We start from the raw sequence: 16082 nt of genomic DNA, 5'->3' as shown, positions 1-16082 counted from the left end.
GGTGCATTTATACTATACGCATGGTAGGTCTGTGATACCAAGAAGTTGAAGAAGTTGATGATTTGAGAGATATTAAACTTTGTTTTGTTAAATAAAATTTTAAATTTGAATTTTATGAATAAAAAAATATGATTAAAAAAAAGAATCTAACATAAATTACTTATAAAAAATTAATACATATTCTATATAATAACATGATTATAAAAAATAAAAACATTTGAGCGTGCACAAAGTATCTGACTCAACTCAACTTATAGCAGCAATAGCCCAAATCATGGCTGTGCCCACATATTTATTTTTAAGAAACTAATACTACCTAACACTAACAGTAAAACCAGGCACACACAAATACACATTATAGTTTTAACTTGGTAAATATTTCATAATTCATTTTACACCATTTTTTTCATAATTCATAATTTACCCACTATTTTTATTTAATGAGAAACAATCTCGTAAATAAAAGAATTTGGGCATGCTTGTTTACATTTAAAATAAGTTTTTTAGCCATATTTTTGTTTGTAATGTTTTACTTATATGCCTTTTTAAATATAAGCTAGTTCAAATGAATGCTTGATTCTTAGTGGATTTTGTTAGCTAAATTTTATTTTTGTCCAATATGTTATAATGTTTTTTATTTTATTTTTATACATTAAGTTTTAAAAGTTTTATTTTTATTTTTTATGTTTTTTAAAAATTTTATTTTGCTCATTTCTTCTATTTTCTGTTACTAATGTTAATTTTCGTTAGCTTTTTAATTTTAAAATAATTAATTTTAAAAAAAATATGACTAAAAGTTATCACTGTGTTTTTTAATAACAAACTACAAATAATAAAACCACTTGAAGTCACACTGGTATTCACTCACGAAGAAAGAGATACAAAGCAACATGCACATTCTTCAAAAACTAACTGGTAACTACCACAACACTCATACTCCATCATCATCTTTATAAAATTAGACAAATTTAGATTTCATAATTTGTAAACTGACAGGACGTTTTTCATTTTCATAAAATTAAAATATATCAAATTTTAATTAAAAATTAAGTTTGAGTGAATTCATTTTTATAATTATGATTTTTTTTACATTAATTATGCATATAAAAAATTATACATATAAATTGAATATCCAAATCTTATTATGAACTAAAAAACGTATTAAAAGTTTTAAAAAAATTCAAATATTTCAAATTTTATAAAAAACAAAATTATATTTTAGCCCGCGCCTATCATAAGAAAATATCAAATTTATCTTGTGTATTATCTATCTCTAATCTGAAAAATAAATTATTAAAAATGTATATACCATAAATAACTGATGGGCGCAATGCACCTACCTCCAAGCGGATAACTAAGAAATTCCCTTTTTTTTCATTTATAAATTTCTTTTATCAAAATATTTGTAAAAACAAGAGCATGGATACAAAATTATTTAATACAAATAGGGCCAAAAAAGGTATACCAATCAAGGAAAGAGGTGGTCGAGTGAACATTTTATAGCATACTTTTCCATGTAAGGATAAAAACACAGATAATCCTGGAAAATGGTGGGCAGTAAAATTTGTTGGAGATGAGATGATAATAACCAAAAAAAAAAAAAAAAAAGGAAGAACAGGAGGTGTGGATTTTTCTCAATCTCACCAGTCACTCTCAACCTCAAGGGTCCCTCTCTGCATTCAGATTTCAGATGCAAATGGCCATTGAACATTTATATCATTCTCCACCTTTGTATCAAAACCAGTGCAATCAGAAAAAAAAAAAAAATTAAAAAAGGAGATTTTCATTTTTCATGGCTTTCATTCACAGTGCACCCTCTGCTTAGGAGTAGTGCTCCTTTCTCTTCCAGTTTTGTGGGAATTTGGTAAAGTTTATTGTTTTGCCGTAAATTATTTCTGGGTTTTGTTTTTTGAGCTTCGAGTTTCGCTGCTAAGGATTCAAGCATGAATTTGTATTGTGCAGTAACAGAGCGAAAGTATGAATTCTCCAATTCATGCCCCTTCACCACCTTCTTCCTCTTCTTCTTGCTCTTATAACCGTCCTCCTCCATGCATCGCTCATACTTCTCGTAATTTCAAGTTTCCTCTGTAAGCGTATTCCTTTACCATGACTATTATTCTGTGTTTTGAAGTGTTCAGTAACTAACTTTTTCTCCGAAGTATTTGAAAAATCATATTTCAAAATCTGAATCAGTGGCCCTAGCTGTTATAATATGGATTTTCATGTGTAATGAGGGTTGAAAGTTGCATTCCATGGTCTGATATGCTGTTCTCTGATGTTATGTTGTGTTTGCTTACATGGTATTTGTAATTGACTACAAACTTTGAATTTTAGAATGAAATATTTTTTTACTTCTGTGTTGTTGCTATTCAAGAAGTTCTGTTTTAAATTCACTATTCTTTACTTTAAAAACATGTAAGGGTTTTGTTGAATCCAATTCCAGATTTATTTTAAACAAGAGTTATAATATTTTAAGTACTCTTTGTTCCCTCTCAAATTTATGTAAATTTTTCATGACGATCAATTTTGCATTTAAAAGTGGTCAACTGGTCGTGACTCGTGATTTAAACTTATGTTCCATTTTCTGCTCTGTTTTCTTGAAGCTGTGAAGTGCTACAGTTCATCCAAATGCCTTTATGTTTATAAATTTCTTTCCCATTGTGCTTCAGAGCCCAAGTTGTCTTGGCTTTCTAAATTTACATGTCTCGGATCTAACATATAACTTTCATTTGCATGTTTAAAACGATCGATATTTACAGTTCCATCTTAATACCAGCTGTGTTTTTCTTGTATTACTAAATGTTAGTAGAATTTTCCAATGATTTTAATATTTTTATTTTCATAGGCTGTTGCCACAGGCAATCCATACCTCTCAAAAGATGTATCGCTGCTCTGGAGGCCATGTGGAGTCTTCTACTAACATTAATCCCTTGAAAAATTGTGTAGTGGGAAGAAGTACTTTAGGATGGTTTGAAACTCAACCCTTGGTTTCTGAGCAATTACTCAACAGGCGCTTGTTGTCAGTGGAAGCTTTAGTCACTCCCACAGTTCAAGATTTTTCTGATACACCTCTTATTGGTGATGATAAGATTGGAGTGTTATTGTTGAACCTCGGAGGTCCAGAGACTTTAGAAGATGTGCAGCCTTTTTTGTTTAACCTTTTTGCTGACCCAGTAATACACTAGCTTTAACTCGCTATTCATTTGAGCTAATTGTCTTCATCATGTTTCCTTTAGGTTGAGATAACCTAAACCTTTTGATTTCATATTTTTTTATGGTTATGCAGGATATTATACGACTGCCAAGGTTATTTAGCTTTCTTCAAAAGCCATTGGCCCAATTTGTATCTGTTTTAAGAGCACCTAAGAGCAAAGAAGGCTATGCTTCAATTGGTGGTGGATCTCCTCTTAGACGTATAACTGATGCACAGGCACGGCACTTTCCAATAACTTATTTTCCATACATCACTACAGTACATATATTTCACTTTCAATGTGTTAGATAGTGCATTGGGGACTTCAAATTTCAAGTTATCAGATATTGAATGTCTTTGTTTTTCCTTCTCATTGCTCTAGCTCTTTTGATGATTCTGTCCACAGGCTGAAGAATTGAGGAAATCTCTTTGGTCAAAGAATGTCCCAGCCAAAGTGTATGTTGGCATGCGTTACTGGCATCCATTCACCGAAGAGGCTATTGAACAGGTATTTGGTCATCTTGTTCTTAGATCACTATAGCATTTCCTTAAGATTATGCCTGGTACTGCCTTTTTTTACAAGTTTCAATGGGTTCTTATCTGATTAGTTGTTTATACATATATGAAAATATTCATTTTTCACTGATTTGTAAGTACAAAATATGTTTACACGCATTCTCTGCCTTTCTCCTTATTAGGAGATTTCTTGGCTGATATCTTTGTTAGAGATGTTATATAAAACTATTCATGAGTCTTTACCTAACAGCAAAGTTTCGGTATAGTTGGTTCATGACATGGTATTAGACATTAGAGCCTTTATGACCAAGTGGTCTATAGTCTATACTCTATACTCTATATAGTTTAGAGTTTGATTCTTGTGACCCTGCTTTTGTTCTAATAAAAACTAGAATTTCAATACAAGGTAGGTGGCCCTGTGCAATGTGCACTGCCCATGCCCATGCTTCAAGCCCAAATGACTATTGTCTGAGGGGGGGGGGGGGGGGGGGTTAGAGATGTAATATAAAACCATTTATGCTTCTTCACCTAAAACGTAAGCTCTAGGGATTGGTATAGTTGGTATAATTTGACCATATATCTGATTTTAATTTTCTAAACATAATTTTAGTTCAGAGTTCAGACTGATACTTTTGAAATAATTTTGTCTCCTTTCATTACACGCACTAATGTGTTTGCAGGAAAAGATGCAGAAAAATTAACCCAAAAGTTATATACAGAATGGGGATGGTGGAGGGGTAAAATAAGAATATAGTAGCAATGAAAAGTTTTTTTTTAAGAAAAAATGCTAAAGTTGCTGTGAGAAAATGGATTATATAATCAGTCAAAAATGTCAATTTATTTTGTTAGTATATTTATTTAAACAACATTCAAATGAAATAAGACATTTTTGCCATTCTTAATGCATAACTTTTGTATTCTTTGGGACAGTTGAAGGTTGGTATGTTATATAATCAAAGATATGCAGTTTAACAGGTTATCCTCTTGAATAAACTTTTACCTTCAAATTGATTCGTACCTTAATCTACTATGTATAAAAGTCATTTGAGAAGTAAACTACTGAAAACTAGATTTATTCATTTTGGGGATAGGATATAGGGAATAGGGTGAACTAATATTTGTCTAATTAGTAGAAATTCATTTGTCTTTTGTCTGTCTGATATATTATATTTTCAATCTGGTTTTAATTAATTTTTCCTTTGAAAAATATCGTGTAGATTAAAAGGGATGGAATTACAAAGCTTGTTGTGCTTCCACTTTATCCACAATTTTCAATTTCAACCAGTGGTTCAAGTCTTCGTCTCTTGGAGAGTATATTCAGGTAGTAACTGAAAATTGTAAAAATGTACTGTTATCACATCACTATGCTCCAATACATTATCTAACATTCAGTTTGTTATGAATTATGTATTGGTTCTTCAGAGATGATGAGTACCTAGTCAACATGCAGCACACAGTAATTCCTTCATGGTACCAGCGTGAAGGATACATTAAGGCCATGACAAATTTAATTGAAAAGGAGCTAAAAGGTTTTGACTGCCCTGAGGAGGTACCACATCATGTTATGTTTACATGACTCAGACAAGGGTGTGGTTCTAGACATTTTTTTCATATCATTGTTATTCTCCTTTGAATGTTGATAGCATAATTTATATAGTCAAATTACCAGGTATTTCTGATTAGAATAGTGGAATGATGATTGTAAGAGAGTAACTTACTCTACTTTGTGAAATAGCATTGTGCTTCTTTATTTTTTTTATCAAGATCTTTCTGTCAACATCTGTTATTCTTCATATCTTGTTTTGGCATTGTTGATGAAGTTTTTCCTGAACTTGAGTTCCCTTTAGCTTGAGCTAGGGAGTCACTTCATTGTAAACATTTGTTGTTACTGCTAGTGATTGATGCACATTGCAGGTCATGATATTCTTTAGTGCACATGGGGTGCCTCTTGCTTATGTAGAAGAGGCTGGTGATCCATACAAGGCAGAGATGGAGGAATGTGTTGATTTGATCATGGAAGAGCTTGAAAAGAGAAAGATAACTAATGCATACACCCTTGCTTATCAGGTCACTACTTTTTCTTTAATTCGTTATCCTGATATTACTTTTCAAAAGTATTCATACATGAAATTGATTTATACTAAGGGAAAATAAAAAAACATAAGTACTGGGGTTTATCCTAGTATATGGAATAAGGTACACTGCAAGGGGAACCATAGCATCATCCAAAAATGAACACTCCTATCAAGGATGGAAATTTTTCAGCACAAGAAAGTAAAAAATCTAGACTCTAGAGTGAGATTTCTGTTCATGTATAAACTATAAAGCTGTTGGTGCTCAAATCATGATTGGATTTTTTCTTAAAAAATGAGTGATTAACTAGGCAATAATATTTTGAACAATTCATGTGATTCACCCATCATAACATAAAGAAAGATCTTTGCGAAATGTATGCCTCTTTGATAAAAGATCTTGGGGAATTTGGAGACAACTACAAAACAGCATTGTTGCTAAAGAGTGAAGACTAGATTACTCATTGCAGCCAATAGGTGCAGCAGATTACGTATCTCACACAATTAATCTGTACCAATCTCCTCCTATGGCAAAACCCGGCTACTGCTTTTAGATGCATCCCTTTTTGAATTTCTAACAATTGGCTATTATTCTTGTTACAGAGTAGAGTTGGACCTGTGGAATGGTTAAAACCCTATACAGATGAGACAATAATTGAACTTGGGAAAAAGGGAGTAAAAAGCCTGCTGGCTGTACCAATTAGGTGACACCAATCTTCATTATTTTTACTGTTTCTTATTTTCTCCATATAGTTGTTGGCTTGTTTCCTTCTCTCATTCTTAGTCCCTCAGTCTCATGCCTACACGAGAATAAGTGACCTATTTTGTTAAAATCTGCTTGATTCACAGCTTTGTCAGCGAGCATATTGAAACTCTCGAAGAAATTGATGTTGAGTACAAAGAATTGGCTCTAAACTCTGGTATAGAAAAATGGGGTCGTGTTCCTGCGCTAGGAACTGAAACCACTTTCATTTCAGATTTGGCAGATGCTGTAATTGAGAGTCTCCCTTATGTTGGTGCAATGGCAGTTTCAAACCTTGAAGCTCGACAGGTACCATGATATTTACATTTTTGTATTCTAGCAAGAAATATTTTATTCAATGTTCTGTTTTGAGTTGTTATAGAAACACAGACCTAGACAGTTTCTTTTTACAGCAAACTGTTGATATAAATTGAGCTGTATAGGATTATGTGATCTAATAGAAAGTTTTTGCTCTTTGGAAGTCTTTGGTTCCACTGGGCAGCGTAGAAGAGTTATTGACAGCATATGACTCGCAACGTAGGGAGTTGCCACCACCAGTAATTGTGTGGGAATGGGGATGGACCAAAAGTGCTGAAACTTGGAATGGAAGAGCAGCTATGCTTGCTGTGCTTCTTCTGTTGTTTTTAGAAGTCACCACTGGTGAAGGGTTTCTGCACCAGTGGGGAATATTGCCCTTGTTTAGGTGAGTGAGTCCTCACCTACCCTCCATGGCAATGGAATTTAGTTTTGCTTGTATATGTATACCATTAGCATCATATGCCCCTTGAAGGAATGCATTCAGGAGTTCTCAAATGTAGTTTAGACACATAATTTGTGGATGGAAACGAGAGAAAAATAATGTATAGTGATTTGGTTTGTATACTACAGAGTACCTCTTGTATCTAAAGCAATTTTACTTGGGTTCCATGATTCGTGATACCTACTCGGTGATGTAGCTGAAAAGCAGTTTTTGACATCACAGTTTCCTTGTGAACTCTTAAGACCTCTCTCTCTTGTGTGTGTGTTTGTATTTTTGGGTCACAAGACATTAGTACGAAGTATTTACTAGTTTTATTGACGAGTAATCTTTGTTAGAAAATCTGATTGATCACCTTTAGTGAGATCTCTTCTTCCAATCATTTTATCCATCTATAAGACTTGAATTTGAGGTCTTACTTAAAGGAACTGAGCTTAATACCACTTGGACTAATGACTTGTTGGTATGTGCATTCTTGTATAATGACTACAATAAGGTTTGAACCTAAATTTTGTGCAAATTACCCAACCCTTTTCCCATACTAAGCCGCCCTTAGTGGATTTGACCTTGTCATATGTACTATTTTGTTGAAAGAAAAAGGTGATATTTTGAAAATGGTACAGTTCTTGTTCATTTTGTTTACTTCCCAGCTAGTCAGCCATAAGAATATATTGGTCTTAGATGTGCAATGTGACTGATTTTGAATTGATTGTATTCCAGTTACAGAATATTCTTATTTCTAGGACCATTTCTTGGAAGTATGTGCTGTGGTCTATGGGACCAAAATGTAAGGAACTGTCGATAGTTCTGGAAGTAACATACGTTAAATATTACTGTTAGATGCATTCGCTTAAAAATATGAAAGATTTTTTTTTAAAAAAAAAAATCAGACTTAATATATTTGCAAAATGAGTTTTTGCAGCACAGCATCCCCTGCTTGTAATTTGAAATCTAGTGACACTGGAAAACTAGAAACATTGCATTGAGTATGAATTATGAGGATTGCTCCATTTTTTTTAAAGGAATAAAATGGATTAACATCTTTTGCAGTGATGATAACGATCTGTCTACTGTACTTTATATAATATATTAATCATTCTTTCTTTTATAGACATTCCCGTTTGGTTTGAAATTTATAGGCTTTTAACCTTCATTCATGTTCACTTATGTCATAGATAAACTTCTCTGTATTTGCTTATAATAGAAGAAAATAAATTGATTTTTTTTCTAAAAAATTAAAATTAACTTATGTAATTCAACTTTTATAAAGGTTTTCAATTCTCTAAAAATTAATGTAATAAGTTAATTTTAACTTATAAGATAAATTTAATCTTTTTTTTTTCCTATAAGTATTTATAGAAAAATTTATTCAAATGCTAAGTAACTTTCATAGGATGTTTGGGCAAATCTGGGTAACACAATTACACGGTACAGGAAATTGAATCTGCACTCCCACAAGTGTATCTTGCATCCTCTTATTCCGTTTGAATTATCATATTGTCCTTAATGAATTAGTATCACCTTTTCCAACCCACACACGATGGCTCCCTCCCGAAAAGGCTGCTCCCTTCCTTTTTTGTCTTGAAGTCACACATCCTCGTTTTCTTCCTTTCTGGTTTGGGTTCTGGTGGGGTGGTTTTCGACGTTGATGGGGTCACATTCTAGAATGTTCATTCCGTAACAAAGAATGCTTGAGAATAGGCTTTCCATAAGCAAAAAAAAAAAAAAAGCTTTTGGAGTAAGCTTTTCATAAGCAAAAAAGCTTTTGGAATAACCTTTCCATAAGCCAAAAAAAACTTATGAAATGACTGTTTCAGAAGTACTTTAGCTTAAGGAGCAACTATTCTATAAGCAAATTTGTAAGCCCAAAACATTATTCTATAAGCAAATTTGTAAATCCAAAACATTATTTCTGAAAGTGTATTTTACTTGTAAAGGGGGCTTCAAAAATCAGCATTGGACTTATGAAAAATTCATTTCGGAAGCAACAACTGCAATTCAAAATAGTCTTTCTAGAAGTGTATTTTGCATTTTTTGAAAAAGTCGTTCCAGAAAGTACGATTTTTGACTTATAAAAGGACCATTCTAAAAGCAAAAATTGTAATCCAAAATAATCTTTCTAGAAGTACATTTTATTCTGGATAGCACTATTTTTTGTTGTGTAAAAGGTGTTTCGTATGACTTTTCCTTTTGGAATGGTTATTCCGTAAGCAAATTGATTCTCTTATGAAAAGCTTGTTCCAAAAACAGGTCCACAATATGAATGTAAATGCATTAAAATGTACATGCGAAGTGGAGAGTTGGAGAAGGAGAGGGATTTCTATGACATCAAGTTGGACTTGCTTACGATGACTGTAGGAAGAGTTGAGTTGGAGAAGGAAGAACTAGAAAAGGGGTCTAGACTTGTGTCGCGGGAAGAAGAGAAGAAGTGAAACGGGTTGCAATTGTGGGAGAAAGAATAGGAAGAAGATAAAAGGGATACGTTAAGATTTTTAAACAATGGAAAATGGATAATTCAAATGCCCAGTATACAACGTGGTGTTTTAATACGCCATTCTCCCACATGGACATCAAATTTCAGCTAGTAACATTGTGCAAATACGAGGGATGTTTATACAATTTTCACCCATCTAAATTGTCCATTTTTACAATTTAATATCCTATGATATTCTTTTTCTATCTATTATATTTCTTCTAATTACATCATACCATACTTATATCTTTTCTTTCTTTTTCTCACTAAGTGTCACATAGGTAAGGGGTTTTCACCAAAAATGGTAATTTAGGGATATCTAAAACAATCCAATTGCCTATTTGACACTCCTCAATTATGTACATCTCTCTTTTCTGCCCACATTACATATATCTTGATGATGTCTACAAGAGATGTGCATAAATCTTTATTCTTCCACCGATCATTTTTGAAAGTAAAGTCAGGAGTGATTCCACGAAACAACCAGCTTGTAAAATTAGAAAGTAAAAGCATTATCACACTAGGACATGGAACTTACAAACCTCGGGTCTCATAGCACATGATCTCATACCCCCCCCCCCCCCCCCCCCCCACACACACACACTATCAACTTCAAAGGTTAAAAAAAGAGGTTCTTTAAGTTAAGAGATCAATCACTAAAATCAAAGCTTCCACTGTGAGAGCTGCTGCCATTGTGACTATGTAAGGAGAGGCCTCTCAAGTGGCCAGCTAAAGTAGCACCATCCTTTTTATTTTCTTGAAAATATCTCTCCCTCTCAATGTGCTTTGAAGGCGGTGGTGGAATTGCCATGTGAGGAGGCATCACAGCAGGCGCAGGATAAGTATTAGCTTCTCGAGATGGCTCCAAAGATATCGGTCTTATTAACGGCCAGTTGAGTCTCTCTTCAAGCAAACCCAAGTGAGGAAACTCAGATTCTCTTTCTTCATCTTCAGGCCTTGCACAAGCCTTTCCTTTGCTTAATCTGCCAAAAAGTTATTAACTCACATTGGCACTATATTCCTAGGCTCGGTTTGGATAAATTTTTTAGCAAACACTTAATAGGAGAAGAAAATAAAGAAATAAAATAAATCAAACTTCTCTCATAAGTTAACATTGACTTATGCATCTTAAGTTTTTCAGAAGCTGTCATATAAGTTCTTTAAAAAGATAAGGTGCATGACTTGATTTTAACTTATCAGAGACATTTGATCATTTTACCTCCTTATTTCTTCTCTTACAAGAGTACTTGTTGAGAACTTTTAACTAACTATGACTCTAGTAATCAAAACTGCTTTCATTTGATTACACTATTCATTTGGCAAAATAAATAAAACAAAAAAGAAAATGAATATTCAAGATACAGTTTCCTCCTTCATAAAAAGGGAATAAGTTTAGCATGATAAAGAATAGCAAAGGTACCGCCGGAATAACTGTTCTGGTTCTTCTTCCTCCTCTGCTTCTTCACACTCCAAATGATTAGCTATTGTTGTGGGTCTGCCCGAAAGAAGGCTATCATGTCTTGCAAGAACTTTCTGAAGTTGCTCGTTTAATTCTATTGCTCGAGAAACTATACTCTCATCTCTTGAAAAAAAAAAAAGAAGAGAAAAAGCAGTTGAAGGTACAAATTAAACATAGAATAAATGCATGAATGTGCAAAACATGAATATTTGGGAAATTTACAAGAACATTTTTTTCATAAAAAATATTTCCAGTTTCAGAACAAATAACCATTCAATAAGTTAATTATATTCCAATAATGATTAATGAGTAGCCATTTATTGGTTTAATTTTTTTAAAGCAAAATTCTAGGAATTATTCCTTCATAATTTTCCCTAAATTAATATATCAATTTTACATTATATTATATATTAATTGAAAAAGTAAACAAAATGTAGATTTAATATACTATGTAACTCTTAGAAAATAAAAAAAGAAGCAACATTAAAAAAACTAAAAATTATGCCTTTCTTAGATCAATTGCAAAAATCTACTGCATATGAATCGTTAAAATGGATCAAGTATCCAAGCAAAATCTCTGAAGATACCACAGACCAGAAGGAAAGGCATTATAATCCATCCTGTTAAACATTTCAACTCTAGAAATGAGAAACAGAAATTGTATATGCTTTTAGCAGAAAAGAAAAAATTACAGCAGCCTTACCGAGAAGCCATCACAAGATGCATTACCCTTTGCTTCTGAAATGAACATTGTTCAACAAGGTCAAGGGTGAATTCATCTCTTGCAGCCTAGAAAAAAAATACAGTTTTAGCTAAAGCTGGAATGTGATTATTTACATTTTACATACGTGTATCTCAGGTTTGGTTCATAAAATAAAAAGTATATAAAGAACATGACAGTCATTTGTCAAATCCCTTCCTAGTGACAGCTTATGCCTCACGATTTTTTTTTAATTTGTTGTAGAATCTTGAAGAAGTTCCTATTGTTTCCATACTATTTCTGTTTATTATCATCAAGAATTATCTCGAGGCTCTCAACCTCATTCCTTGTTGTCAATCTCAATCCCAGAAGCAAACCAAATATGAGAGGGAGGCCTATTATTTTGACTGAAAGTTGAAGAAGCATCACAAGATGTATCAATGCAAAGGTAGATCAAGTATGAATCAAAATGAAGCACAAGTCATATCCTAGGAATGCAAAATCTGATTTCATGATGACAGGTCCTTGGCTCACCTGAGGATGCTGGGCATTAATAGCATCAAGGACTTCTTTTAAAACTTCTAATGCATTACTAGCCTTTTGAATAATGCTGCAAAACACAATTGCAGAATAAGATGACAATAACAAATATTTTTAGAATGATATTTCTCCACCAGCTAAGTGGAGAGTTCTCTAAATCAAGAATCATCCATGTTTCTGAATTTATATTTATAAAAAGGAACTAGCAAAAAGTATCTAATGAAAAGTACATTTTCAAATGTATCTCTTTTCATTTGTTTCATTTGATAAAAATGCTATTGTATTTGGATAAATCTTCTTATCATAGTTTCTATTCCCAAAATAATAATAATAATAATAGTGAGTCCTGCACAAAACATCCAGACTATCCAGTTAGAGAAGGATTTCAAAAGATCCCTTCCACAAGTTTGCCAAAGATGAAGATAAGTCACCTAGATTCAGGAACAGTTTGGGATTCTGCTTGCTGATGTCTAGGCGGGGCCTGCTCCCTGTTTTGTACATAGTTAATCCCATTAAGTTGTGAATGAGGACGACTTGGTTGAGTCACTTGATCCCTTTGAGGAAACTGCACTCCAGCACTCTAGAAAAAAGTAAAACAAAGCATTGACAAATAATAAACTAGTATTGACAAAAAAGTGTTTCCATATGATCATTTGTATCATATACACACACAAAGAGGGAATAGGAGAGTCATGACTGTCTATAATTCAGGTAGAAAATATGTCAGAATTTTTTAAGCAAAAATAGATACTCTAAAGCCATTCCCAGCATACTTGCAGACCACCCACGGGCTCTCTCTAAAGGAAAAATACCACAATTTGCTGTAAACAGAACTAACTTAGGATCACTCTTCCCACTTAACACAAACTTCTCATATAATCATTACAAATTTATAGCTGCGCTCCATACACTCAAAACGGAGAATCGGAGACTACCATATGACCCCACCATACCCAAATTTAGCATATATAGTAAAAACAAAAACCTTATATATTTTAAAACCCATAACACTTAAATTACTTCACTTCTTTCATACTCTGCTAAAACAATAGTCTAGCTGCCACTTATTAATCAAATAATCTATATCAGAATCATAAGGAAATCTCAGGGTTGTACTTCACTTATCTGTACCTACCACCAAATCATAATATGCATTATAATATTGTGGAAACTTTCCAGAAGCGCCACCTAGGGATGTTTGTGTGGCATCTAGTAGGAGAAATATCCGCTCCCTTACAGGCAAATCTGACTGCATGTAAAGGGGAAAAAAAAAACAGAGAGAGAGAGGGGATTAAGGAAAAAATGAAAAATAACTTTGCTAAAGAACAATAGTCAGTGTGGATAAATACTCACTTTTTTCTTCACAATTTTCACAAGAATAGGAATAATTCCTGTATCAATCACCAGCTGGTGAACAAGATCTCCAATATTGTTCATCAACATTTCCAGCAACTAGAAAATCAACAGATGATACACAAGTTAGTACCACACCATAATGCAGGAAACCAATTAATATAAATATTCAAGAGAAAATCACATAACCAATCTTCTCCATTTCAGGTATGGTGCAGGTAAAAACTATTTAGAAAATTCTCATGAAAAATTATAAACAGAGAAATACAGAAGCTGTTATACGCACCACAACTGCATAAAGTTGAATGTTAGGATTCTTGTTACCCAGCCTCTTTTTTATAGCTTTAATAACATCTCTAGCTTGCCTGAATATTCAGAAAAACAAAAATATGATGATCATGAACATCGACATTGCTTGGAGCCTAGGATTATTCTGGCACATTTATGATTTCATAATCATGTGACAGGCGGACAACCAGGCTCGAGCATCTAGGAGTAGCAGTGGACAAGTACCATGATCAATACAAAGGAAACAACATTATCAAGGTCTTAAATTATGGTCCCGGTCGCAATTGCGGCATTGTCACAATCCTTGATATTGTAAAAAGTTGCAGCAGTTGATGTGGCTGCAATTGTGATTGTGACATAGTCGGAAACTCCAAAAACCTTGATGTTGCCGTTGCAATTACAGTCAAGGACTATTTTTTAAAACCTTGAATATCATATAAGGAAAATAAAGCTTTGTGGGGTACCTTTGATCATGAGCTACTAATTCACAGATTTCAATATTTTTCATCCAATCAGTTTCAGCCAGTTTCTCACTTGTTGCAGCGTTGACCAGAGCTGCCATCTTTTTCTACATAAAAAATATAGGAATTCAATAAAATATAAAATTTATAAGATAGTTCAGAATAGAAAGCAAATATTAAACAGAGAGTAAATATCAATTAAAATTAAATTAGGTCCACTTTCACTAACTAGAAACACACGAGATCTATCTGTATAGAGACAAAATACAAACTTAAATAATAATTAAGCCAAACTGAAAACCAAAGAGAAAATAAGCATTTGTGCCTTTGAATGAACAGCACTACAGAATATAGTACTATAAACTAAAACTTGGATTCCATATTACATTAGACTGTTAACCATATACATAATTTCACAAGGGAAGTGCAAGTTAATTGATCCACAGCACACAAAAAGTTGCTATCGCAAGACTCAGAATTTGTCCTATATAAAACATCTTCCACCATAAGACAATTAAAGTGACCTCAGAAAGAGATGAAACTCACATGTTGTGGCAGAAGCAGAAGGGTAGTGCTAAACTAAATGCTTAGCAAGTAGCGACAAATTCTGAATTGCCTGTATGTCATGAACGACCTGCAACACCGAAAAATTTAAGGCTAGCTAATTCAGCACTTAAACTCAATTTCAATGTCAGCTCAAAGAAATGGAATTCAGAAAAATGGGCAAAAATTATAATCTTCATGCCCACAACCCAAATGATCAGATCTTAATACTTGACACATCAAACAAGTAAGTGGAATAAAAGAAAAAATGAAACATCAAAAATCAAACTTGCAGTGCTTATGATTTATGGCCAATATAGAGCCCACTCAATAAACAAAATAACTACAACAATAATAAAATATATATATATATATATATATATATATATATATATATATATTTTAACCTTTAGAAGGACAAAGATTATGAGGAAGATACCAAGGGTTCACTTATAAGCCTCGTAGAGCTTCAGCATTTCAATTGCAGCCCAGACCGAAGATCAATTTGGTTGCTGCTTTTTTTCTTTCACAGAGAGTTATTCTTTATGGTTAACTTTAAAGTGGGAAGCTTTTTGGCATATGACGATGAAATAGTTAATTGGGCAAGTAAGTAGTAAAGTTAAAGTTGGTGACAAATTGTCAGTTCCTCACAGAAAGTGAGAGAGAGATGATTATATGAATGTGTGAAGAAAGAAAGAATGAAATCTAAGTAAGGTTTGGGTTTGGTGTTGAACAAACAAACTTCTTCAGCACCGCCATCAGACTCTTCCAAAGGAGAAGCTGCATTTTGATAACCTCACCTTCCCCTTGTCTACTCGCCTATGCTGCTTCATGACACGTATGATTCAAGTTTTTAATTTAGAAAAAATCTTGAATTCTTCGATACTGCCTTTTTGGGCTGATTTAGTATCTAGTTATTGGCATTGTCAGTAACAAAGTAAGAGAAAATAATACGTATATATACTGGGAGTATATTTTATTATTA

General features: G+C 33.1%; 2 protein-coding genes across 3 annotated transcripts; one reads left to right on the top strand and one right to left on the bottom strand.

Annotated features, from left to right (window-relative positions):
- Positions 1–1595: 1595 nt before the first annotated feature.
- Positions 1596–7601, top strand: LOC114420952 (ferrochelatase-2, chloroplastic-like). 2 transcript variants are annotated; one of them, XM_028386674.1, is made up of 11 exons: positions 1596–1864; positions 1963–2087; positions 2947–3173; positions 3287–3430; positions 3600–3701; positions 4927–5030; positions 5132–5258; positions 5624–5776; positions 6385–6485; positions 6631–6832; positions 7006–7601. In XM_028386674.1, the coding sequence occupies exons 2-11, from the start codon at positions 1994–1996 to the stop codon at positions 7228–7230; spliced, it is 1479 nt and encodes a 492-aa protein (XP_028242475.1). In that variant the 5' UTR covers positions 1596–1864; positions 1963–1993; the 3' UTR covers positions 7231–7601. The 2 variants fall into 2 exon arrangements, with proteins under 2 accessions (XP_028242475.1, XP_028242474.1); XM_028386673.1 differs by having other exon boundaries at positions 2846–3173.
- A 2507-nt stretch (positions 7602–10108) lies between these two features.
- Positions 10109–15944, bottom strand: LOC114422189 (TOM1-like protein 5). The gene is made up of 11 exons (XM_028388411.1): positions 15537–15944; positions 15101–15188; positions 14558–14661; positions 14092–14170; positions 13806–13904; positions 13588–13701; positions 12884–13032; positions 12447–12522; positions 11916–12001; positions 11174–11335; positions 10109–10736 (listed from the first exon to the last, which is right to left on the bottom strand). The coding sequence occupies exons 3-11, from the start codon at positions 14653–14655 to the stop codon at positions 10403–10405; spliced, it is 1197 nt and encodes a 398-aa protein (XP_028244212.1). The 5' UTR covers positions 14656–14661; positions 15101–15188; positions 15537–15944; the 3' UTR covers positions 10109–10402.
- Between the last annotated feature and the right edge of the window lie 138 nt (positions 15945–16082).

The sequence above is a fragment of the Glycine soja genome, chromosome 8, assembly GCF_004193775.1.
Source record: "Glycine soja cultivar W05 chromosome 8, ASM419377v2, whole genome shotgun sequence".
NCBI classification, from domain to species: Eukaryota; Viridiplantae; Streptophyta; class Magnoliopsida; order Fabales; family Fabaceae; genus Glycine; species Glycine soja.
Note: the sequence above shows the minus strand (reverse complement) of the source record. Positions and strands in the feature narration are given on the sequence as shown.

What these genes read in the sequence shown, in the direction of transcription:
- LOC114420952 (XM_028386673.1), top strand. Translation starts at nt 1,978, where the DNA reads ATGAATTCTCCAATTCATGCCCCTTCACCACCTTCTTCCTCTTCTTCT. An exon ending in CTCTTGGAGAGTATATTCAG is followed by an intron (nt 5,031 to 5,131) that starts GTAGTAACTGAA and finishes TTGGTTCTTCAG; the next exon opens with AGATGATGAGTACCTAGTCA. An exon ending in CATACACCCTTGCTTATCAG is followed by an intron (nt 5,777 to 6,384) that starts GTCACTACTTTT and finishes TTCTTGTTACAG; the next exon opens with AGTAGAGTTGGACCTGTGGA.
- LOC114422189 (XM_028388411.1), bottom strand. Translation starts at nt 14,655, where the DNA reads ATGGCAGCTCTGGTCAACGCTGCAACAAGTGAGAAACTGGCTGAAACT. An exon ending in ATGCATATTATGATTTGGTG is followed by an intron (nt 13,033 to 13,587) that starts GTAGGTACAGAT and finishes ACTTTTTTCTAG; the next exon opens with AGTGCTGGAGTGCAGTTTCC. An exon ending in TTAATGCCCAGCATCCTCAG is followed by an intron (nt 12,002 to 12,446) that starts GTGAGCCAAGGA and finishes TTTTTTTTCTAG; the next exon opens with GCTGCAAGAGATGAATTCAC.